The sequence below is a fragment of the Bos mutus genome, chromosome X (genome assembly GCF_027580195.1).
Source record: "Bos mutus isolate GX-2022 chromosome X, NWIPB_WYAK_1.1, whole genome shotgun sequence".
Taxonomy (NCBI): Eukaryota; Metazoa; Chordata; class Mammalia; order Artiodactyla; family Bovidae; genus Bos; species Bos mutus.
The window spans coordinates 78,467,947-78,493,948 of NC_091646.1; the positions used below are offsets into that span (position 1 = coordinate 78,467,947).

The 26,002-nt window shown below is 43.4% G+C and overlaps 1 protein-coding gene across 2 annotated transcripts in view; it reads left to right on the forward strand.

The window, feature by feature from the left end:
- Nucleotides 1-9,742, forward strand: part of CCNB3 (cyclin B3) — a 49,475-nt gene extending 39,733 nt beyond the window's left edge. Inside the window, exons 8-12 of one of the 2 annotated variants that reach the window (XM_070365939.1) lie at nucleotides 1,329-1,466; nucleotides 4,935-5,090; nucleotides 6,185-6,334; nucleotides 9,177-9,307; nucleotides 9,530-9,742. In XM_070365939.1, coding sequence (XP_070222040.1) covers nucleotides 1,329-1,466; nucleotides 4,935-5,090; nucleotides 6,185-6,334; nucleotides 9,177-9,307; nucleotides 9,530-9,602 — 648 coding nt within the window. In that variant the 3' untranslated portion in view covers nucleotides 9,603-9,742. Of the gene's footprint in view, nucleotides 1-1,328; nucleotides 1,467-4,934; nucleotides 5,091-5,539; nucleotides 5,608-6,184; nucleotides 6,335-9,176; nucleotides 9,308-9,529 lie in introns of those variants that run through there. The other variant, XM_070365940.1, reaches the window with a different exon arrangement.
- Nucleotides 9,743-26,002: the final 16,260 nt, after the last annotated feature.

Genomic DNA, 26,002 nt, shown 5'->3' on the forward strand with positions numbered 1-26,002 from the left:
TGCTATTGGTACTTGCTTCCAGTCCATATATTCTAATAGCATATCTAGTTGGGAAGAGAAACTAATGAATGAATAAACTAATAAACAAGTCCCTTTATTTCAGAGCTAAATAAACATCTCTTTTGGGAGTTCATTGTATGAGGTTATAGTGTTTTTTGTGCTGGTCTCAGCCTATCAATAACTAATGTCATGGCTGGACTACCCTCTGTGGTTCGTGTTATGATAACGGAACACCCTTCAGCAATAACCATAGGAAACTTTGAAAAAATACAGGTTTATTACTTACAGGGCTTGGAAATTACACAGCACAGCTGGGTCCACATGGTGAGGTTGAGGTTGGAGGGAAGGAGACAGAGAAACAACACACATGTAAACATGCAGGCCAGGGGGTTCTGCTTTTACTGGGTCAGAGGTGCGGGCCTAGGCTTTCTGGTGCTCATTCTTTATTGGCAAATTTAAAGCCTGGGAAGAGAAAAAAAAAATCAGTCCAAATGATCAGTTATCAAAGCCAACCAAGATCTTTAAAACAAAGAAGCCTCAGTGGGGAAGGTGGCCTGGCTCTTTGTCTCGTCTTGTGACTGGCAGTGTGTTCATTGGACATAGCCATTCTTGAAGTGGATGTCTCTTTGAAGTGGATACTTTGGCAATCAAAACTTAAGCCAGGCGCTGGCATTACAAAAAGTCAATGCTTAGGGTTTACACTGTTGCTGCTAAGTCGCCTCAGTCATGTCCGACTCTATGCGACCCCATAGACGGCAGCCCACCAGGCTTCCCCATCCCTGGGATTCTCCAGGCAAGAACACTGGAGTGGGTTGCCATTTCCTTCTCCAATGTATGAAAGTGAAAAGTGAAAATGAAGTCGCTCAGTCGTGTCTGACTCTCAGTGACCCCATGGACTGCAGCCCACCAGGCTCCTCCATCCATGGGATTTTCCAGGCAAGAGTACTGGAATGGGGTGCCATTGCCTTCTCCAAGGGTTTACACTATAACGTAGCAAATGCGGAGAGCAAGAATCTAAGTTTTGGAGGTGAAAGAGAGAGGATGTGTTCACCCAAGGTGCTCATAGAGAAGGCAGAGCATCTCCCTCTGATGTAAGATTTGTCATTTACCCAAATGTGTAGGGATAGGTATTGCCAGGGTCCTCAGAGGCACTAGAGATACAGCCAGGCACCTAGCTGAAGCATTTCTTGCACTCAGAGCAGTTTCAGCTGGCTAGGTCTTGTAGTTAGAGTGTCCTCAATACCACAGACCAGGTAGTTAGATCATCTGGATATGCCTTTGGAGTTGGACAACACTCAAATTCCTGCCTTGTTTGTGTATTCCTCCAGATGAGCTTTGAGATGAGTCATGAGACCCTGTACTTGGCAGTGAAGCTGGTAGATCACTACCTTATGAAGGAAATATGCAAGAAGGACAAGTTACAACTCCTTGGTTCCACTGCTTTTCTGATTGCAGCAAAATTTGAGGTGAGCCCAAATCCACGGGACTTGGAGAAAATTAATCAATTTCTGTCCAAGCCATATATGTATGTATGTACATTTACATATGTATGTATATATGTGTGTGCATGTGTATATATATTATATACATGTATACCACATGTATGCATGTGTATACATTTGCATATATGTATATCTGTGTGTGTATACAATTACATTCATGAACACAATTAAGTTTTCCTATCAAATTTTTGTCTGTCTTCCATGGCAGGGAAGCTGGTATTGGGTGCAAATGGTGGTGTATTTGATTCCTGGCATCAACAAAGTTCTCCTGTTTCCTCTTTGAAAATGTGTGTATGTAGACATATTCCTAGTTAAATGAGTTGTTCTTTTTAAAGCTTACTTCTGGACTGTAATTCTCTGTCCTCACCCACTTTTCTTCTTCCAGCAACTCCATCTCCCTCTGGTGGAGTCTTGAATTGCATGTATAAGGAAGCATTTCCAAATCTAGGTGCTGGAGACATTTAAGAGAAAATGGCCTAGTGTAGATGGTAGTGAGTCCACGTAAATTACTTTTGAAGTAGCATTATAAAAGCAAGTAGTTGGCCATAATCCATCTATCTGATTCTTTCCTCTTCCTCAGGTACTAAATGGTCTTGTTCAACTCTCATTTTTCCTTCAAACAGGCTAATAGTATAAAACCTTATGGTTTAGGAACAGAGAAGTAGTAACTTCTACTGAGCGCGAAAACCTTTAGAACTGTGGATTTGTTTTTGTGTTCCCTCCTCAGCTGTATCCCTAAATAGCTTTCCACTTCCCTTCTTCACTCTCTTCTTCACTCGCTAGCTCCTACCAAGATCAGTACCTCCCTCTCAAACTCTCCCTCCTTTGCTCCTTACTTGCTTCCTTCTTGCGCCAGTTCTGGCCCACATCCCCGCTTCTGGCCTTCACTCCATTTCTGCCCTTACTCTGCTTCTGTGCTCATTACACTTCCGCCCGTGCTCCATAGCTCCCTTCCTCCCTCCAGCCTTCTTTCAGTTCCTTCCTTGATCCCTCAGTCTGTGCTTTGAACACTCACTCCATGCTGAGCTTCCTCCCTCCCTCCCTCCCTCCATCTGCCCACCCACTTCTTTCTCTTTCCAGCCCTCATTTTCTTTATCTTTCTCTTGATTTCTCCTCCCCTCCTCACTTGCTCCCTCCTTCCATGATCCTCTCCTTCCTACCCTGGTTCTATCCCTCATTCCTCCATGCCTCCCTCCCTCCTACCACCTTCCCACCCTCCTACCCACCCTGTTTCTCCCTCCATCTTATGCTCCACCCTCCCTCCCTTTCCTTTGTTTACTCTCTTTTCTCCTTCCCTAGCTAACTCTCTTCCCTCTGTCCCACACTCTTTCTCTTGCTCTTCCTTCTCTCTCCTTCCTGTTGCTCTGCTGGTGCCTGCTCCCCTCTCTCTTTCTCCCCTCCCCCTTCCCCTCTTACCCCTTTCCCTTCTCCCCCTTCTTTTTCTGCTGGTTCCTTCTCTCCCCTCCCCACTTGCTCCTTCCCTTCCTATCTCCCATCCTTGCTACATGGTACCCTGGCAACATGACCCCCCCGCTTAACTTCCTCCCACCTTCCTTCCCTGCTGCTAAGTCGCTTCAGTCGTGTCTGACTCTGTGCGACCCCATAGACAGTTCTACAGGCAAGAACACTGGAGTGGGTTGCCATTTCCTTCTCCAATGCATGAAAGTGAAAAGTGAAAGGGAGGTTGCTCAGTCGTGTCTGACTCTTAGCGACCCCATGGACTGTAGCCCACCAGACTTCTCCATCCATGGGATTTTCCAGGCAAGAGTACTGGAGTGGGGTGCCATTGCCTTCTCTGAACCCTCCTTCCCTGTTTGCTTCTTTTTCTTCCTTCTCTCTCTTCTCCCTCCCTCCCTCCCTCGTTCTCCTGATGTTTTTCCTCTCTGACTCATTTCCTTCCCTACTCTCTTACTCCCTGGTTCCCTTATACCTCCTCTCTCCTTGCTCCCTCTCTGCTCAACTCCCTCTCACTCACGCTTGTTCCTTGTTCCACTCCATCCTCTTTTCCTTCCTGACCTCTTCTTTCCCTGGCTCTCCCCCTCATTACTATCCTCCTACCCTCCTTCCTGCCCTTGCTTCCTAACCTTTTTGCTTTTCTTCCTCTTTCCCTTCCTCTTCTCTCACTCTCTCCCTTGTTCCCTGCTTCCCTCTCTAGCTCATTCCCTTCCCTGCTCACTGGCTTCCTAGTCCATTCTTTGCTCCCCTTCCTCTCTCTTTTTCCTTCTCTCTCTCCCTGCTCCTCCCTCTGCCTACCTAGGGATGTCCTTGGGGATTGAGCAAGTATTCCCTGCCTCAACCTCAAGGGGGTTAAAAAGAAGCTAGGGATCCCTGGCCAGCCAAGCACAGGAGGGAGAAGGAAAGTGCAAGGTGCTCTTGTTAGCAAATTTTGGAACCAGGAGTGCCCGTCCTTTGGTTGTCAGGACAAAGGACCCCCACTAGGTTTTTTTGGAGCAGGAGTGTCTTCCCCTCACAAGACTGAGAAGTACAGAAAGACTTTTGCAAGGGGAGGTAAGGAGATGATAGGAGAAGAGAAGAAAGGAAGGAGCCACTGGTAAGTAGAGCAGTAGAAGGGAGAATTTCTTGTTCTGGCCTTGTCACTAGGTGGCTGTGTGACCTCAGGCAAGTCTCTTTCTCTCTCTGGGCCTCAATTTCCTTGTCTGCAAAACCAGAGGATTGGTCCAGTTTGTGATCTAAAGATAGAGAAAGTTGTGACAAGAATGCTGGAGTGGGCAGTGAGGTGCAGCTAGAGAAAGGATTCAGGGGTCTTCCTCTTCCTGCTCTTCCTCACCCCAAAGCTCAATTTCAACCTGCAGAGGGCAGGACATGGGAAGGTGCTCCTGAATGGGGAGAGAGGTGTTGTTCTCACCCGCCATCTGCCCTGGATCTTTCCAGTCTAGCCCCCCTTGCATGTCCTCCCACCGCCTTCAGTCTCTGCTTGGGTTCCCTCTGTGCCCTTCTCTCTGTCTCTCTTTCAGTGCCTTTTACCCCAACAGTGCCCCCTCCCAAACATCCTTATTCATTCCTTAGACTAGGAAACAAAGTGTGGGCTTAGTTTCCATCTCTAGCTCCCCTTTTTGTGGCCTCTTTCCTTCCATTCCCCTCAGAGCAGGCCTCAGAGTTCCCATTTCTGGCTCTCACTCATCAGAAGAGAGGTCAGTGCTTCCAGTCCATGCGCTGTGTTGTGCCACTTGCAGTGCTGTAAGACTCTACCCAAAAAGGCCTTGTCCTCTCCCCCTGTGTCTCTGATTTTGTTTTTCAGATGGACTGCTCACATCAACCAGATGCTGGCTCTCAGAGCTACCCTGAAGGTTTATTCCAGGGAACGTTATTACCTCCTATCATTCACCCCCTCTTCCCCTGCCTTGCATCTCCAAGCAGAGAGGGATGGGTTGTCTTTGCCTGTTTGTGACTGCCTCTCCTCTCCACCCACAGGAGTGCTACCCACCTAGTGTGGATGACATCCTGTACATCTGCAACGATATTTATAAGAGAGATGAGATGCTCGCCATGGAAGCCAGCATCCTGAAAATCCTCAAATTTGATATCAACATTCCCATCGCCTATCATTTTCTGCGCAGATACGCTAGGGTAAGAGGGCGGAAGCACATCTTCATTTTCCCACTGCTGAGTTAGTCCCCTCCATTCCCAGAGTAGCTCCCTGAGTGGTAGGGAAAGGGACAACTGAGGACAGGGGAGTTTCTTCAAGCCACCCTCCTAGAATGGTGATCTTTATGGAGTGTGGTGGTTGTGGTGGTGGTGGTGGTGGTGGGCAGAGAAAATTGCAGATTTCCATGGTATGCCTGTAAAGTTTTGAGGTGAGGGCAGAGTAGGGGAGGGGAAGAAGATTCTTTAATCAGGAAGGGACACATGAGAAGTTTAGAGGAGATGCTAGCAAAGTTCTCTTCCTTCACCTGAATATTGCTTACAAGGGAAACCATTTTGTAATTATTCACTTATTCTACAAGTGTGTTTTGTGGTAGGATTTATGTGTGTGTGTATGTACATATAAATATACATGAAAAGTGTTAATCGCTCAGCCGTGTCCAACTCTTTGCGACCCCATGGACTTAGCCCACCAGGCTCCTCTGTCCGTGCATTTCTCCAGGTAAGAATACTAGAGTGGGTTGCCATTCCTTTCTCAAGGGGATCTTCCTAATCCAGGGACAGAACCTGGGTCTCCTGCATTGCAGGCAGATGGTTTACTGTTTGAGCCACCATGGAAGCCCATAAATATATATGTGTATATATGTGTCTGTGTGTGTGTATGTATGTAATATATATGTATGTTAAAATTATACGTGTGTGTGTGTGTGTGTGTAGATTCAAACAAGAAAAGATTTCTAGTCTGGAACCTGGTACAAAGATAGCAGTTGGAGGCCTTTGGCTTTTCAAAGGATGGCATATACAGAAAAGGGAGGTGGGAGGGTACCATAAGTACAGTTGGTATTTTGGCTTAAGATCCTAAAGATGGCAAATACCATTGCTGATTTCAGAATCCCCCCTCCTAAAGATTCTGTGCTTTAGGGACAGGGTCCTTAGTGTGGTCATGGTGGCAGAAGTACATCGCTCAGGCAGAGAACCATTTAGGCCCAAGGTAGGATAACTGGAGTGAGTGCAGGGGTCATCTGCTTGGTGCCAGTGTTCTGAATTGATTGCTGAGTCAGTCTTCTTCCTGCCTTTAGTGTGTCTGTGCCAGCATGAAGACACTCACCTTGTCCCGCTTCATCTGTGAGTTGACCCTGGTGGAATATGACTATGTCCAGGAGAGGGCTTCCAAGCTCGCTGCTGCCTCCTTCTTCCTGGCGCTCTGCATGAACAAGCTCGGACACTGGGTAAACACTTGTGGGCAGTGGGGAAGACGGGGTGGGGATTTAAAAGCACAGGGTCAGCTCTGGAGGAAGGTATAAGTTAGGGTTGTGGGAGACTCTGTGACAAAACTGCTGCATATGTGCTGTTAGGAATCCTTTAACATCTTGACCTCTTAGGGGCCTGGCTGCCTAAAGGTTTTCTGTAGCCCTGGTTTTGAAGTATTTTATTTCATTTTTCTTTGTCACAGTACCATTTGTTCTAAAGACAGCTTACCTGAAATCCCAATATCACAAAACAGACTAATGTGAAATTATTTTGATTGTGGCAGGGGGTGGGGTAGACCCACTTGCCTTACCCCCATGCCACCCCTGCTCCTAGCAGTCCTCTCAGCAAGGTTGGCCCCCTACAGGAGAGCTCACTGGAACAGGATTTGGCAAGTACTGACCCAGAGAATAGAGCAGTGAAAGTAATGTCCGTGTACATAACAGGGGACTCAGACATATACTATAGTACTCTTCTCTGAAGGGGAAGGCCTCCACAGCCTCCTTCCCCAATATAAATAAAATGTATATTTGATGCTTTCTTAATTTTATGAAAAATTGTGAATAAAAACAACTTTAGAAAACTATGAACTTTTAAAGATGTAAATGAAATCCAAGTAGAAGAGTGTGTTCACAAAGGAGCATACTCTTCCCAACCTCCCCTAGGCCCCTCCAGCCTAGAAATTCTAGCACCACTACTGATGGAAAAACCTCTGTGTGCTGAGAAAGAGCCCTAAAAACAGTTGTGTGAACTTGGACAAGGCCCTGAAATGTCTTGGGACAGAGAAAGCATTCAGTAAATGGCAGTGATGATGATGAAAAAGAATATGTAATAATGGTTAGCATTTATTGAATGCTTAGATGGTGGTCTAAACATTTTGTGTATTAACTCACTTAATCTTCACAACAACCCTATGAAATCAACAGTATTATCCCTATTGGACAGATAAGAAATAAGTTCCCATGTTTGGCTAATGAGAGGCAGAGCTAGGCTTTGAGAACTACGAGTCTGTTCAAAGTATATACCTACTCTACAATCAGAATGGATGTGGCCATAGCTCTGGCGTCATGATCCTGGAGGCCCTATGCTGACCAGGCTTTGGATCCTGGGGAAGGTTGGTAGTCTTCAGGGAGGATGGTTGAGAGGCTCAGGGCAGCAAACTGCTTGCCAACCAGCATAGAAATATCTCATTATTTTAATATTTGATGTGGATGTACTAACATCAGCTAAATGTCAGTCCTGATCTGAACTCAGGTAGTCTGGCTTCACAGTCCTGTACACTGTATGTGTGTGTGTGTATATATATATATATATATATACACTCCTATATACACACATACAGTGTGTGTGTGTGTGTGTGTATATATATATATATATATACATACATACATACACACACTCCTATAGATGAGAAAGGCTTCACACAGAATATGACTTTTGAGTTGGGTCTTGAAAGATCAGTAGGAACATGTGAGAAGGGACATTCTAGGCAGAGGGAAGAATGATTGAAAAGACGTGAAGGCAATAAGGAAACTGATTTTGGGGAGGCAGATAAGATATTTCCTATGGACAGAGCAGGGAACGTATTAACAGGGAATGGTGAGAGGTGAGAGCAGCATTCCAGTGACTGCCCTTTGCCTGTGGCAGTGGTTTCCAATATTCAGTAGAGCCCTGAGATTCCTGCAGAAGTATCTCAGGGCCATGTAAAAGGGAAAGGGATCCAAATTGGTGGACTTCTTATCCCCTGCCCCCAATTCCAGGTAAGATATTTGGAAAAAAATGAGTTCCGGGAGAATAATTTAAGACGTTTTAAGAAAACTCCTGCTTTGCAGAATAATCTTCCTTTCTCTACCTGTGGAACTCCCATTAGACCTTTAGCACCTATTGTAGATGTACGCTTCTCTACAAAGCTTTCTGTGGCTCTCCCAGACAAAAGTCATGGGTCCTACAGCTCTTTTCCTCTAGTGTCCCATGCTCCGTTCCCTGGTAGCACTTCCCACACATTTTGTAATTCTCTGTGTGCATGTCGTCTCTCCCACTAGACTACAGACTCCTCAAGGGCAGGAGCCTTAGTCATCCTTGTATTCCCAGCATTGTGTATGAGGCTTGGTTAATATTAATCCTAGCTCATATGGTATGGGCATATGCTAGACTCTATTTCATGTGCTTTATGTATATTAACTCATTTAATCCTATTATGTAATTACTGTGATGATCCCCATTTGGCAGATTTAGAAACAGCGGTACCGAGAAGTTAAGTAGCTGGTTCAAGGTCATGTTGTAAGTGGAGCTGGAATCTGAACCCTAGCAGCTTGCCTGCAGAATCTTCGGTCTTAAACACTCTGCAATGCTCCTTTTGCCACATGCTAGGCATCCTTAAAGTTGAAGAGAAAATAAATGCGTGAAATGATAGCTGTTCAAGCCAGAGAGGAAGAACAACCTTAAGTTCCTGATGGCTGTTTTCTTGGGACCTTAAGTTTGTTCTGAGGTTTGCCTAGCCATTGGCTCTTAACCTGAGAGTGCCTAAGTTATAAACTCTGTCCTGTTCCTTGAATTCTTAGTGGATTTCAGTTTAAATACCTATGACGGGGCCTTGTATCCAGCTGGTACATATGGATATAGCCATTCCACTAGCTTGCAGATAAAACATATTTTTCTAGGTAGTACCCTACAATTATTGGCCAGTATCTGTGCTGTATGAGTTTGAATTGTTTGACTATCTTCTCTGCCTGTACTATGGATAGGAGGTTTGGACTTGGGTATTGGAAACAGGAAGGGTCTGCTTCCTATCATAAATGTTACTGTTCATGTTGCTTCTTCCAGGCTCCTATCCTGGAGTATTACAGTGGCTACAGGATCTCTGATCTTCACGCCTTGGTCAGGCAGCTGAACATCCTACTGACTTTTCATTCTTGCAATAGGCTCAAGGCTGTACATTCCAAGTATTCGAACAAGTAAGTATCAGTCTCCAGTTGAGATTGGGTTTATGCTTCGTCATGGGGAGGCCCAGACTAACCTCACTTAAGGGGAAAGAAGGATTCAGATACTTTTTTACCTTACTTTCTGTTCCAGAGTTAAAGCAAGATAGGGAACCAAGGGCCAATGTCCCACTTATTCCATGGAGCCTCCTTGCTTTGGCCTGTTTCACACTGAGCAGACCCCTCTTCCTTTTGCAGGGTCTTCTTTGAAGTCACCAAAATCCCACCCTTGGACATGTTGGCACTGGACAGAATTTTGAGGTGTTGCTAATTCTGAGGCCGAGGGTCTGGTACTCCGGCAGCAGCCACCAGCGCTGGGCAGGCGCATAAATAGGCTGTATTTATTCTGTCTTTGGATTTGTCTTTTCTTCGCTTTTCCTCATTTTTATACTGTTTGTCTTTTCCCAAACTGATAATGTTGTAAATGTTTAAATCTTTTTGTTTACAAAAGAAAAGTTGTTGTAATATTTGATTATAAATTTAATAAAAATGATGGTTGTTGTTAAAATGACTCACTTCCCCTTTATTGCTCAGGAGCCCCATACGTAGCCCACAGATGTATTTTCCTCTGCCTAGTAAAGGCTTATCCAGTTTCCCTCTTTATTTGAAGGCCTTCTCTTCAAAGGAAGAGGAATTGAGCTAGGTGTACATTGATGGATGAGTCTGTAGAAGGAGCACCCTGGTGCTGGGAGAGGCAGTCCAGAGAGAGAGACCCCTTACAGACAGACAGGCCCCAGTGTTCAGATCTGGGGCAGCTGGATGTGTGGCCCAATATCCATCAGTCCCCTTTTCTGGTTGCCTGCTTTCTTTGCTGCTTCCTACATGATGAAAAGGTAGGGATCAGGATTTTCACTGAAGTGTACCCCTACTTTTGCAGTTAGGTGACTTTCTAGAGTCTAAATTTGAAAACAACTTGGCATGGTGCACTGAAATCTCTTTGGTCCTTCAGTCAAGAGGAAAAATTCCCACTGGTGAAATCTGCAAGATGTCCCATGAATGGAAGCATCAACCACTTGCTCAATCCTTCATAAAGCTTTCAGGAGGTTCTACTCTCTCTATCCTATGTTTGTGGTGAGGTATACTGATACAGCACTTCCCTGCTGGCTCAGACGGTAAAGAATCTGCCATTTGAGTTATTAGCAGAGGACTTGGACATCCTCTGTGCCAGTTGATGAAGAGCCACTGCCCCAGTCTTGCCTCTAGGACTTCTAGGACCTCCCCACAATCTAGCAACTGAATCAGGTAATGTCTGTCATAGCAAGAGACCTCCAAGGCTCTGTTCTAGTGTTGTGACTGGCAACTGTTGTGATTGCTCTGTGGCCGATTATCACTTGTCAAATATTTTGAAATTTAGTCCTGGAGGTAGGTATCTGGTAGAAGGGGGAAGTCATTGAAGACTCTCCAATTCTCACCCGAGTCCCCAGGCTAATCTGGTCATATCTCCTTCTCTGATGAGTTGGACACAGGAGGGAGAGCGTGCCATGCCTTAGATGCTTTCTTACCCATTGTGTTAATTTTCCATTCTGTCTCCCAGCTTGCTTTGTTTTGGTGACCAAGTATCATTAGGTTTATGCCTGTCCCCTCCCACTGCCTTGCAGAGTGACTGAAGGGTACTGCCAGAGAGGTCCAAGCTGCTTGGCAGTGATTTAGCTGGTACAGCCAATTTTGTATAAACATGTTAAAAGCACTAGGCTGGAAGCCGTCTTGCAAATCTCCAGCCTCACTAAAAGCAGATCTCTTGTCTGTACCCGGTTTTTAATCCTGCAGCTTCATCAGGGGAAACAATTGACTGTTTTACTTTCCGTCCTTTTTTTCACGTCTGTTGTCCTTTAGTGATGCTAATGAAACTGTTAGTCATTTTTGTTGTAGTTGTTGCACATGTCTTAAAATTTATTTTACACTCATCACTACTTCAAAAGTAAGTTAGCTCTTAGACCTGGATCTTGTTATTTAATGCCTTACTAAAGAAACACACCTATTTCTTTATCAAGATTTTGTGTCTATCTTTTGATTCCTCTGGTTCAATATAACTGATTTTCTTTGAACCTTATGCATTTTCAACAGTTTTATTGACATAAAATTCACCCACTTATAGTGTACAAGTCTATAGTTTTTAGTATATTCACAGAGTTGTATATCTATCATCACAGTCAAATTTTGGAACATTTTCATCATCCCAAAAGAAACCCCATACCCATTAGCAGTCAGTCCCCATCCCACCCCATCCCTACCCCCTAATCCTAAGCAGCCATTGGTTTACTTTCTGTCTCTGTAGATTTACCTGTCCTGGACATTTCATATGAATTAAATCTTACAGTGTGTAGCCTTTTATGTTTAACTTCTTTCATTTAACATAAGATTCATCCATGTTGTAGTATGTGTATTTCATTTCCTTTTTATTGATGAAAAATATTTCATTGTATGTGCTGTGCTTAGTAGCTCAGTCGTGTCTGACTCTGTGACCCCGTGGACTGCAGCCCACCAGGCCTCCTCTGTCCATGGGGATTCTCCAGGCAAGAATACTGGAGTGGGTTCCCATGCCCTCCTCCAGAGGATCTTCCCAACCTGGGGGTTGAACTCAGGTCTCCTGCATTGCAGGTGGATTCTTCACCAACTGAGCCACCAGGAAAGCCCATTCCATTGTATAGATATAGCATATTTTGTTTATCTAATCATCAATTGATGGGAATGAGGGTTGTTTTCACTTTTTGGCTATTATGCATGATTCTGCTTTGAATATTCATGTACAAGTTTTTGTGTGCACATATGTTTTCATTATTCATGCATATTTACTGAAGAGGGAAATTGCTGGACCATGTACTGCTTTACATTACCATCAGCAATGTATGAGGGTTCCAATTTCATTACATCCTCTGCAACACTTTTTATAATCTGTCTTTATCAGCCATTCTAGTGGGCATGAAAGTATCTTCCTGTGATTTTGATTCACATTTCCCTAATGGCTAAAGATGTTGGACGTTTTTATCTTGTGCTTATTTGCCATTTGTGTATCCTCTTTGGAGAGATATCAGTCCAAATTCTTTGCCCGTTCTTATTTGGCTTATTTACTTCTATATTATTGAATGGTAAGAATTCTTTACATAATCTGGGATTATATTTATGATTTCAAATATTTTCTCTAATTCTATGAATTGTCTTTTCACATTCTTGATTGTGTTAATTGAAGCATAAAAGTTTTTAATTTTGTTGAAGTCTAAATTTATCCAAGAAACCATGGCCTGTCAAGATCATGAAGATTTACCTGCATTATTTCTTCTTGGGAGTTTTATAGTTTTAGTTCTTATATTTAGGTCTTAAATCAATTTTGAATTAATTTTTGTATATGGTGTGATATAGGAATCCAATTTCATTTTCCTGCATGTGGACACGTGACCGAATTGGTTGCCTGGACCCATGCTTGGGTCCTAGCCTGGGATCAGACCTCTTGTCTTGGCCAGGGAGGTTCTTTTTCTGATCAGATTTGCACAGCTAATAATGAAACCAATTCTGAGACTAGAACTGCTGTTGCTGCTGTTTAGTTGCTAGGTCATGTCTGACTCCTTGCGACCCTATGGACTATAGCCCGCCAGGCTCCTCTGTCCATGGGGTTCTCCAGGCAAGAATACTGGAGTAGGTAGCCATTACCTTCTCCAGGAGATCTTCTGACCCAGGGATTGAAACTGGTCTCCCACATTGCAGGCAGATTCTTTACTGTCTGAGCCACTGGGGAAGCCCCAAGACTAGAAGAGCACAAGCTTTATCTGATGGCTGAATAATGGAGAAGCAGGAATTTAGCTTACAAATCAACTTCTCAACCTGCTTTGGGCAGAGACATCATATATATAAGAAGTTCAGTGTAAAAGGTGGGTAATTGGAAAGAGAGGGAGGGATATTCTTGACTTACCTTAGAGCAGGGGTGTGGTTTGGACCAGAACTGAGGCAGTTCTTCTTTTTAGTCCTTGTATGGGTTTTTCTGGTGGTTGTCATGGTAATTGGGTTGGGAAGATCCCCTGGAGAAGGAAATGACAACCCACTCCTGTATGCTTGCCTGGGAAATCCCATGGACAGAGGAGTGGTGGTGGGCTACAGTCCATGGGGTCACAAGAGTTGGATACTACTTAGCGACTAAACCACCACCACCACCTGGAAAATACACAGCACACCTGGGGCCACACAGAAAGATCAAGGGTTTGGGGAGAGAGAAAGAGAGATACAGAGACAAAAAGGGAGAGGAGAGAGAGAGGGAGATAGAGTGAGACAGAGACAGAGACAGAGAATGAGCGAGCAAGCTTCTATTGAAGGTGGGAACCTCGGGTTTCTGGGGCTCCCTCATTATTGGTGAATTTTAAAATGCAGGAGTGGAATTTGAAACCAGAGAAGAGAAAAAATAAGCAGTCCAAATGGTCAGTTATCAAATCAAACAAGATTGCTATAACAAAGGAGTAGGAACTGGGGTGGGGATGGCTAGCAATGTGTTTTTTGAGGTTGCCGTCTTTGAAATGGGTGCCTCTTTGAAGGGGATGTCTGGGCAATCAAGGCTTAAGTCAGACATTTGCATTACAAAAAAGAGAAAATCCAAATGCCAAGACTTATACTGCAACATGATATGTCTTTCCATTTATTGAAGTAGTCTTTTCAACAGTGTTTTACAGTTGTCAGAGAAATATTTTTATATTTCTATTGTTATATTTATTCCTAAGTATTTTTTAATGGAGCCATTAAAAAGTCTTGACCACTTTGAATTTCTTACATGTTTCAACTATGGCCTTGTAAGAGGGTCATCTCTTTGAGTCTTGATCAATTTTACCTCCCAAATATTTCTTGAATTGGCATTCTCATCATCGTCTCTATTACCAACTGCCCAGATTTGAGATCTCATCTATTACCTAGATTACTATAGTACTTTCCTAACTGATCTCCCTATCTTTAGTGTTGTTCCCTTCAAATTCACCTTCCATATCACCACCAGAGTGATTTATTTAAAATTCAATTCTAGATTATAGTTCTGGGTAAGATGGTTAAGTACTTGCTACTTTTTGTCCATCACTGAACACAGTCATAAAACCTGGACAGAATTCACGACACAGCTGTTTGAGAATACTGAAAAGTAAATAGCTGCAGGAAGACTAAAGAAAAACATCAGAATTTGAGAATCCAAGAAACCAGTGGTGAGTTTCCCACTCCTCCTACCCTATTCCCCAACCTGAACTTAATCCATTTGGAAACGTGAAAGTGGTTACTGTAGTACAGTCAGAGAGTTCCAGGAGAAGCCCTCTAGTTCTTGTTTGAGAAGTGAGAGAAGGGGGAAAGTCCTCCATTTTCCCCTTTATTTCTCTTCTCTCACATCCCAGCCCTCAGGCAATCATGCAGTGGCAGCAACAGTGGCAGCAGTGAAGCCATCAGGAACCAATATTCTTGGAGAGGGGAACCCTTAGTCTCTGATGAAGCTGTGGCCATGAGAGCAGAACCACTTACTGTTGCTTTTTTTATCTCTCTGTTTTCCCACTGCTTGTTTCCAGATGTGGCACAATTGCAGAAGTGAACACTTTCCAACTGGAGGCCTGAAAGGGAAATCCCAGGGTACCGCTGGTGAGACTGGAGAAGTAGGAGTTCAGGAAAATGACCCCATAATGTTTTTTGTTAATGAGCTCCTGGATACCCACCACTAACCTGTGCCTATGTTGATTAGATCCCAATGAGCATACCAAAGAACTGAGATAACTGACTTTTATCTAGATTCCAGACTGACCACTTAGTGACACATACCAGACAAATCTGAGTTAACATTTGAAAACTGAACTGACATTGAACCATCAGCCCACAGCAGGCTGGTGGGAACATATGGCCTGAACCTAATCAGATTAAGTGCTAAAGCAAAAATATAAATGCTTTCCATACTTAGAGTTTTGTAATGTCATATATAAAATGTCTAGGATATACTCCAGAATTATCAGCCATATAAAAAACCACAATGATTTCAAGTTGCATGGCAAATAAATACATTTACAATTTAAAAAAATAAAATAATAAAAAACAGCCACAACCAAAGGATGCAGATGTTGCACTTATCTGAAAAAGACTTTGTCAATTAACTATAAAAAATTCAAATGGATAGCACAAACACTCTTGGAACAAATGTTAAAATACAAAGCCTAATCAGATAAATAGAAGATATAAAGAAGTAGAAACTAGATGACAACTTCAGAATTGAAAAATGCAGTTGTTTAGTTGCTAAGTTGTGTCTGACTCTTTTGCATCACCATGGACTGTAGCCCCCCCAGGCTCCTCTGTTCATGGGGTTTCCCAGGCAAGAATACTGGAGTGGGTTGCCATTTCCTTCTCCAGGGGATCTTCCTGATTCAGGGATCAAACCTGTGGTCTCCTGAAATGGCAGGAAGAATTTTTTTTTTTTTTTTTTTACCGCTCAGCCACTAGGGAAGCCTGAAAAATACAATAACTGACATTAAAAAAAATTCACCAGATGGGCTTAATAGCAGAAGTATGATGTTAGAGGAAAGAGTCAGTAGACTTAATTTTTTAAATTAATTTATTTAATTAGAGGATAATTACTTTATAATATTGTGATGTGTCTTCCCCAATGCTGAAACCCCCTAACACCTCCTTCCTCACCCTATTCCTCTGGGTTGTCCCAGAGCACCTGATTTGAGTGCCTTGCTTCATGCATCGAACTGGCACTGGTCATCTATTTTACATATGGTAATATACATGTTTCAATGCTATTCTCTCAAATCATCCCAACCTTGCCTTCTCCCACTGAGTCCAAAAGTCTGTTCTTCATGTCTGTGTCTCTTTTGCTGCCTTGCATGTAGAATCATCAGTACCATCTTTCTTTCTTTTTTTTTTTTTAATTGATTTATTTTAGTTGGAGGCTAAGGCTAATTACTTTACAATATTGTATTGGTTTTTCCATACATCAACATGAATCCACCACGGGTGTACACGTGTTCCCCATCCTGAACCTCCCTCCCCATCCCATCCCTCTGGGTCATCCCAGTGCACCAGCCCCAAGCATCCAGTATCATGCATCGAACCTGGACTGGCAACTCGTTTCATATTTCAATGCCATTCTCCCAAATCATCCCACCCTCTCCCTCTCCCACAGAGTCCAAAAGACTGTTCTATACATCTGTGTCTCTTTTGCTGTCTCGCATACAGACTTATCATTACCATCTTTCTAAATTCCATATATATGCATTAGTGTATTGTATTGGTGTTTTTCTTTCTGGCGTACTTCACTCTGTATAATAGGCTCCAGTTTCATCCACCTCATTAGAACTGATTCAAATGTATTCTTTTAAATGGCTGAGTAATATTCCATTGTGTATATGTACCACAGCTTTCTTATCCATTCATCTGCTGATGGACATCTAGGTTGCTTCCGTGTCCTGGCTATTATAAACAGTGCTGCGATGAACAATGGGCTACACGTGTCTCTTTCCCTTCTGGTTTCCTCTGTGTGTATGCCCAGCAGTGGGATTGCTGGATCGTATGGCAGTTCTATTTCCAGTTTTTTAAGGAATCTCCACACTGTTCTCCATAGTGGCTGTACTAGTTTGCATTCCCACCAACAGTGTAAGAGGGTTCCCTTTTCTCCACACCCTCTCCAGCATTTATTGTTTGTAGATTTTTGGGTAGCAGCCGTTCTGACCGGCGTGAGATGGTACCTCATTGTGGTTTTGATTTCATTTCTCTGGTAATGAGTGATGAGCATCTTTTCATGTGTTTGTTAGCCATCTGTATGTCTTCTTTGGAGAACTGTCTGTTTAGTTCTTTGCCCCATTTTTTGATTGGGTCATTTATTTTTCTGGAATTGATCATAAACTCTAGATCACAAAGAAGCAACAATTTTTCAAGTATTGAAAGATTTATCAGTTCGGATATACAGCAAGAAAATATCCCTCAGGAATGAAGGTAAAATTTAGAACACAATTTTAGATAGAGGAAAACTAAGAAAATTCATAGCAAGCAGACCTTGTGAAAAAGAATTGCTAAAGGAATTTTTCTATCAGTTCAGTTCAGTTGCTCAGTCATGTCCGAATGTTTGCATCCCCATGGACTACAGCATGCCAGGCTTCCTTGTCCATCACCAACTCCTGGAGTTTGCTCAAACTCAAGTCCATTGAGTGGATGGTGGTTGGTTGATGGTGATGATGCCATCTAACCATCTCATCCACTGTTGTCCCAGTCTCCTCCTGCCTTCAATATTTCCCAGAATCAGGATCTTTTCCACTGAGTCAGTTCTTCACATAAGGTGGCCAAAGTATTGGAGCTTCAGCATCAGTCCTTCCAATGAATATTCAGGACTAATTTCCTTTAGGATTGACTGGTTTGATGTGCTTGAAGTCCAAGGGACTCTAAAGAGTCTTCTCCAACGCCACAGTTCAAAAACATCAATTCTTTGGTGCTCAGCTTTTTTTTTTTTTTTATGGTTTGGACCATCTCTCACATCCATACATGACTACTGGAAAAACCATAGCTTTGACTAGGTGGACCTTTGTCAGTAAAGTAATGTCTCTGCTTTTTAATATGCTGTCTAGGTTGGTCATAGATTTTCTTCCAAGGAGCGAGCATCTTTTAAATTCAATGCTGCAGTCACCATCTGCAGTGATTTTGGAGCATAAGAAAATAAAGTCTGTCACTGTTTCCACTGTTTCTCCATCTATTTGCCCTGAAGTGATGGGACTAGATGCCATGATCTTTGTTTTTTTTTTTTTTCAATTTTGAGTTTTAAGCCAGAAAATCTCTTCTGTCCTCTTTCTGTATCATCAAGAGGCTCTTTAGTTCCTCTTGGCTTTCTTCCATAAGGGTGGTGGCATCTGCATATCTGAGGTTATTGATATTTCTCTGGGCATCTTGATTCCGCTTGTGCTTCCTCCAGCCCAGCATTTCTCATGATGTACTCTGCATATAAGTTAAATAAGCAAGGTGACAATATACAGCCTTGATGCACTCCTTTCCCAATTTGGAACCAGTCCATTGTTCCATGTTAGATTCTAACTGTTGCTTCCTGACCTGCATACATATTTCTCAGGAGGCAGGTAAGGTGGTCTTGTTTTCCAATCTCTTGAAGAATTTTCTACAGATTGTTGTGATCCACACAGTCAAAGGCTTCAGCATAGTCAGTAAAGCAGAAGTAGATGTTTTTCTGGAACTCTCTTGCTTTTTCTATGATCCAATGGATGTTAGCAATTTGATCTCTGGTTCCTCTGCCTTTTCTAAATCCAGCTTGAACATCTGGAAATTTCTTGGTTCACGTACTGCTGAAGCCTGGCTTGGAAAATTTTGAGCATTACTTTCCTAGCATGTGAGATGAGTGCAATTGTGTGGTAATTTTGAGCATTCTTTGTCATTGCCTTTCTTTGGGATTGGAATGAAAACTGACCTTTTCCAGTCCTGTGGCCACTGCTGAGTTTTCCAAATTTGCTGACATATTGAATGCAGGACTTTAACAGCATCAACTTTTAAGATTTGAAATAGCTCATCTGGAATTCCATCACCTCCACTAGCTTTGTTCATAGCAATGCTTCCTAAGGCCCACTTGACTTCGAACTCCAGGATGTCTGGCTCTAGGTGAGTGATCACACCATCGTGATTATCTGGGTCATGAAGATCTTTTTTGTATAGTTCTTCTGTGTATTCTTCCCACCTCTTCTTAATATTTTCTGCTTCTTTTAGGTCCATACCATTTCTGTCCTTTATTGAACCCATCTTTGCATGAAGTGTTCCCTTGGTATCTCTAATTTTCTTGAAGAGATGTCTAGTCTTTCCCATTCTATTGTCTTCCTCTATTTCTTTGCATTGATCACTGAGGAAGGCTTTCTTATCTCTCCTTGTTTTCTTTGGAACTCTGCATTCAGATGGGTATATCTTTCCTTTTTTCATTTGCCTTTAGCTTCTCTTCTTTTCTCAGCTATTTGTAAGACCTATTCAGACAACCATTTTGCCTCTTGGCATTTCTTCTTCTTGAGGATGGTTTTGATCACTGCCTCCTGTACAATGTTTCAAACCTCTGTCCATAGTTCTTCAGGCACTCTATCAGTTTTAATCGCTTAAATCTAATTGTCACTTCCATTGTATAATCTTCAGGGATATGATTTAGGTCATACCTGAATAGTCCAGTGGTTTTCCCTACTTTCTTCAATTTAAGTCTGAATTTTGCAATAAGGAGTTCATGATCTGAGCCACAGTCAGCTCCTGGTCTTGTTTTGCTTAATGTATAGAGCTTCTCCATCTTCAGCTGCAAAGAATATAATCAGTCTGATTTCAGTGTTGACCATCTGGTGATGTCCAGGTGTAGAGTCATCTCTTTTCTTGGAAGAGGGTGTTTTCTATGACCAGTGCGTTCTCTTGACAAAACTCTGTTAGCCTTTGCCCTGCTTCATTCTGCACTTCAAGGCCAAACTTGCCTGTTACTCTAGGTATCTTTTGACTTCCTTCTTTTTCCTGTCCCCTGTGGTGAAAAGGACATCTTTTCTTGGTGTTAGTTCCAGAAGGTCTTGTAGGTCATCATAGAACAAACACATGAAAAGATGCTCAACATCACTCATTATCAGAGAAATGCAAATCAAAACCACTATGAGGTACCATTTCATGCCAGTCAGAATGGCTGCGATCCAAAAGTCTACAAGCAATAAATGCTGGAGAGGGTGTGGAGAAAAGGGAACCCTCTTACACTGTTGGTGGGAATGCAAACTAGTACAGCCACTATGGAGAACAGTGTGGAGATTCCTTAAAAAACTGGAAATAGAACTGCCTTATGATCCAGCAATCCCACTGCTGGGCCTATACACTGAGGAAACCAGAATTGAGAGACACGTGTACCCCAATGTTCATCACAGCACTGTTTATAATAGCCAGGACATGGAAGCAACCTAGATGTCCATCTGCAGATGAATGGATAAGAAAGCTGTGGTACATATACACAATGGAGTATTACTCAGCCATTAAAAAGAATACATTTGAATCAGTTCTAATGAGGTGGATGAAACTGGAGCCTATTATACAGAGTGAAGTAAGCCAGAAAGAAAAACACCAATACAGTATACTAACGCATATATTTGGAATTTAGAAAGATGGTGATAACTCTGTATGCGAGACAGCAAAAGAGACACAGATGTATAGAACAGCCTTTTGGACTCTATGGGAGAGGGGGAGGGTGGGAAGATTTGGGAGAATGGCATTGAAACATGTATAAAATCATATATGAAACGAGTCGCCAGTCCAGGTCGATGCACGATACTGGATGCTTGAGGCTGGTCCACTGGGACAACCCAGAGGGATGGTATGGGAAGGGAGGAGGGTTCAGGATGGGGAACACATGTATACCTGTGGCAGATTCATTTTGATATATGGCAAAACCAATACAATATTGTAAAGTTAAAAAATAAAAATAACTGTTCAGCTTCTTTGGCATTAGTGATTGGGGCATAAATTTGGATTACTGTGATATTGATGATTTGCCTTGGAAATGAACAGACTTCATTCTGTCATTTTTGAGATTGCACCCAAGTACTGCATTTCAGACTCTTTTATTGACTATGAGGGCTACTCCATTTCTTCTAAGGGATTCTTGCCCACAGTAGTATATATAGTGGTCATCTGAATTAAATTCTCCCATTCCAGTCCATTTTATTTCAGTGATTTCTAAAATGTTGATGTTCACTCTTGCCATCTCCTGATTGACCACTTTCAATTTACCTTGATTCATGGACCTAACATTCCATATTCCTATGTAATATTGTTCCTTACAGCATTGAGCTTAAACACCAGTCACATCCACAAGCTTTGGGTCCATCTTTTCATTCTTTCCAGAGTTATTTCTTCACTATTCCACCAGCAGCATATTGAGCACCTACTGACCTGGGGAATTCATCTTTCAGTGTCCTATCTTTTTGCCTTTTCATGCTATTTATGGGGTTCTCAAGGCGAGAATACTAAAGTGGCTTGCTATTCCCTTCTCCAGTGGACCACTAGAACTCTCCACCATGACCCATCCATCTTGGGTGGCCCTGCATGGCATGGTCATAGTTTAATTGAGTTAGACAAGGCTATGATCCAAGTAGCGCTACAGCGGCTGCGACCGGCGCACTAAGCGCGGCCGAGAGGAGATACCCTGTCCGAGGTCAGGGGCAGAAGCCGGGAGGACCCTATGACCGAATGGCGGCAGCCAAGAGGAGTTACCCCACGTCCGAGGTCAGGGGCAGCGGCGGAGAGTGCCAGGCTGCAACGGCACAGGAACGGCAGAGAAGAGCTACCCAAGTCTGAGGTCAGGGGCGGCGGCCAGGAGGAGCTACCCCGCGTCCGAGGTCAGGGGCGGCAGTGGGGAGGACCTACCCCATGTCCAAGGAGTGGTGGCTGCGGGGACACAGGAGAGCCTAGAGGCGCTATCCCACGCTGAAGGTCAGGATGGGCGGTGGTGAGGAGATACCCCTCGTCCAAGGTAAGGAGCAGCGGCTGCGCTTTGTTGGAGCAGCAGTGAAAAAATACCCCATGTCCAAGGTAAGAGAAACCCAAATAAGATGGTAGGTGTTGCAAGAGGGCATCAGAGGGCAGACACACTGAAACCATACTCACAGAAAACTAGTCAATCTAATCACACTAGGACCATAGCCTTGTCTAACTCAATGAAACTAAGCCATGCCCATGGGGCAACCCAAGATGGGAGGGTCATGGTGGAGAGATCTGACAGAATGTGGTCCACTGGAGAAGGGAATGGCAAACCACTTCAGTATTCTTGCCTTGAGAACCCCATGAACAGTATGAAAAGGCAAAATGATAGGATACTGAAAGAGGAACTCCCCAGGTCAGTAGGTGCCCAATATGCTACTGGAGATCAGTGGAGAAATAACCCCAGAAAGAATGAAGGGATGGAGCCAAAGCAAAAAGAATACCCAGCTGTGGATGTGACTGGTGATAGAAGCAAGGTCTGATGCTGTAAAGAACAATATTGCATAGGAACCTGGAATGTCAGGTCCATGAATCAAGGCAAATTGGAAGTGGTCAAACAAGAGATGGCAAGAGTGAATGTCAACATTCTAGGAATCAGCGAACTAAAATGGACTGGAATGGGTGAATTTAACTCAGATGACCATTATATCTACTACTGTGGGCAGGAATCCCTCAGAAGAAATGGAGTAGCCATCATGGTCAACAGAAGAGTCCGAAATGCAGTACTTGGATGCAATCTCAAAAACAACAGAATGATCTCTGTTCGTTTCCAAGGCAAAACATTCAATATCACAGTAATCCAAGTCTATACCCCAACCAGTAACACTGAAGAAGCTGAAGTTGAATGGTTCTATGAAGACCTACAAGACCTTTTAGAACTAACACCCAAAAAACATGTCCTTTTCATTATAGGGGACTGGAATGCAAAAGTAGGAAGTCAAGAAACACCTGGAGTAACAGGCAAATTTGGCCTTGGAATACAGAATGAACCATGGCCAAGACTAATAGAGTTTTGACAAGAAAATGCACTGGTCATAACAAACACCCTCTTTCAAAAACACAAGAGAAGACTCTACACATGGACATCACCAGATGGTCAACACCAAAATCAGATTGATTATGTTCTTTGCAGCCAAAGATGGAGAAGCTCTATACAGTCAACAAAAATAAGACCAGGAGCTGACTGTGGCTCAGATCATGAACTCCTTATTACCAAATTCTGACTTAAATTGAAGAAAGTAGGGAAAATCACTAGACCATTCAGGTATGACTTAAGTCAAATCCCTTATGATTATACAGTGGAAGTGATAAATAGATTTAAGGGCCTAGATCTGATAGAGTGCCTGATGAACTATGGACTGATGTTCGTGACATTGTACAGGAGACAGGGATCAAGACCATCCCCATGGAAAAGAAATGCAGAAAAGCAAAATGGCTGTCTGGGGAGGCCTTACAAATAGCTGTGAAAAGAAGATAAGTGAAAAGCAAAGGAGAAAAGGAAAGATATAAACATCTGAATGCAGAGTTCCAAAGAATAGCAAGAAGAGATAAGAAAGCCTTCCTCAGTGATCAATGCAAAGAAATAGAGGAAAACAACAGAATGGGAAAGACTAGAGATTTCTTCAAGAAAATCAGATACCAAAGGAATATTTCATGCAAAGATGGGCTCGATAAAGGACAGAAATGGTATGGACCTAACAGAAACAGAAGATATTAAGAAGAGGTGGCAAGAATACACAGAAGAACTGTACAAAAAAGATCTTCACGACCCAGATAATCACGATGGTGTGATCACTGACCTAGAGCCAGACATCCTGGAATGTGAAGTCAAGTGGGCCTTAGAAAGCATCACTATGAACAAAGCTAGTGGAGGTGATGGAATTCCAGTGGATCTATTTCAAATCTTGAAAGATGATGCTGTTAAAGTGCTGCACCCAATATGCCAGCAAGTTTGGAAAACTCAGCAGTGGCCACAGGACTGGAAAAGGTCAGTTTTCATTCCAATCCCAAAGAAAGGCAATGCCAAAGAATGCTCAAACTACCGCACAATTGTGCTCATCTCACATGCTAGTAAGGTAATGCTCAAAATTCTCCAAGCCAGGCTTCAGCAATATGTGAACCATGAACTTCCTGATGTTCAAGCTGGATTTAGAAAAGGCAGAGGAACCAGAGATCAAATTGCCAACATCTGCTGGATCATGGAAAAAGCAAGAGAGTTCCAGAAAAACATCTATTTCTGCTTTATTGACTATGCCAAAGCCTTTGATTGTGTGGATCACAATAAACTGTCGGAAATTCTGAAAGAGATGGGAATACCAGACCACCTCATCTGCCTCTTGAGAAATTTGTATGCAGGTCAGGAAGCAACAGTTAGAACTGGACATGGAACAACAGAGTGGTTCCAAATAGGAAAAGGAGTACGTCAAGGCTGTATATTGTCACCCTGCTTATTTAACTTATATGCAGAGTACATCATGAGAAACCCTGGACTGGAAGAAACACAAGCTGGAATCAAGATTGCCGGGAGAATTATCAGTAACCTCAGATATGCAGATGACACCACCCTTATGGCAGAAAGTGAAGAGGAACTCAAAAGCCTCTTGATGAAAGTGAAAGTGGAGAGTGAAAAAGTTGGCTTAAAGCTCAACATTCAGAAAAGGAAGATCATGGCATCCGGTCCCATCACTTCATGGGAAATAGATGGGGAAACAGTGTCAGCCTTTATTTTTGGGGGCTCCAAAATCACTGCAGATGGTGACTGCAGCCATGAAATCAAAAGACGCTTACTCCTTGGAAGGAAAGTTATGACCAACCTAGATACCATATTCAAAAGCAGAGACATTACTTTGCCAACAAAGGTCCGTCTAGTCAAGGCTATGGTTTTTCCTGTGGTCATGTGTGGATGTGAGAGCTGGACTGTGAAGAAGGCTGAGCACTGAAGAATTGATGCTTTTGAACTGTGGTGTTGGAGAAAACTCTTGAGGGTCCCTTGGACTGCAAGGAGATCCAACCAGTCCGTTCTGAAGGAGATCAACCCTGGGATTTCTTTGGAGGGAATGATGCTAAAGCTGAAACTCCAGTACTTTGGCCACCTCATGCAAAGAGCTGACTCGTTGGAAAAGACTGTGATGCTGGGAGGGATTGGGGGCAGGAGGAGAAGGGGACGACGGAGGATGAGATGGCTGGATGGCATCACTGACTCGATGGACCTGAGTCTGAGTGAACTCCAGGAGTTGGTGATGAACAGGGAGGCATGGCGTGCTGTGATTCATGGGGTCGCAAAGAGTCCGACACGACTGAGCGACTGAACTGAACTGAACTGATGATCCAAGTGATCAGTTTCATTATATTTCTGTGATATGTGGTTTCCATTCTGTCTGGTCTCTGATGAATAAGAGGCTTATAGAAAGTTTCTGATGGGAAGGACTGGCTGTGGGGGAATGTGGGTCTTGCTCTGATGGGTGGGCCCATGCACAGTAAATCTTTAATCCAATTTTCTATTGATGGATGGGACTGTATTCCCTCCCTGTTGTTTGGTCTGAGGCCAAACTTTGGTAGGGTTATTTGTTAATGGCGACCTCCCTTAGAAGGACTTACGCCAGCACTGTTGTATTCAGTGTCCCTGACCCCACAGAAGGCCACTGTCAACCCACGCCTCTGTCAGAGACTCCTGGACACTCTCTGTCTGGCTCAGTCTCCTGTGGGCTCAGTCTCCTGTGGGGTCACTCCTCCTTTCTCTTGGGTCCTGGTATGCATGAGGTTTTGTTTGTGCCCTCCAAGCATCTTTTTCCTCAATCCTGTGGAAGTTCTGTAATCAAATCCCACTGGCCTTCAAAGTCAGATTCTCTGGGGGGTTCTCAGTCCCTTTGCTGGACCCCCAGGGTGGGAAATCTCTTGTTGGTCCTAAAACTTTCATAACAGTGAGAGAACTTCTATGGTAAAATTGTTCTCCAGTTTGTGGTTTGTCTGCTCAGTAGCTCTATGGTGGGGCTCATGTGCCACACCTCCCAGGTCTGCTGCAGCCAGAGCCCCTGTCCCTGTGGCAGGCCACTGCTGACCCATGCCTCTGCAGAAAACACTCAAACACTCAAAGGCAGGTTTGTTTCAGTCTGTTGTGGGATGCCTAGCTCCTGGTGCACACAAGGTTTTGTTTGAGTCCTCCAAGCATCTCTAGTGGGTATGAGGTTTGATTCTAAACACAAT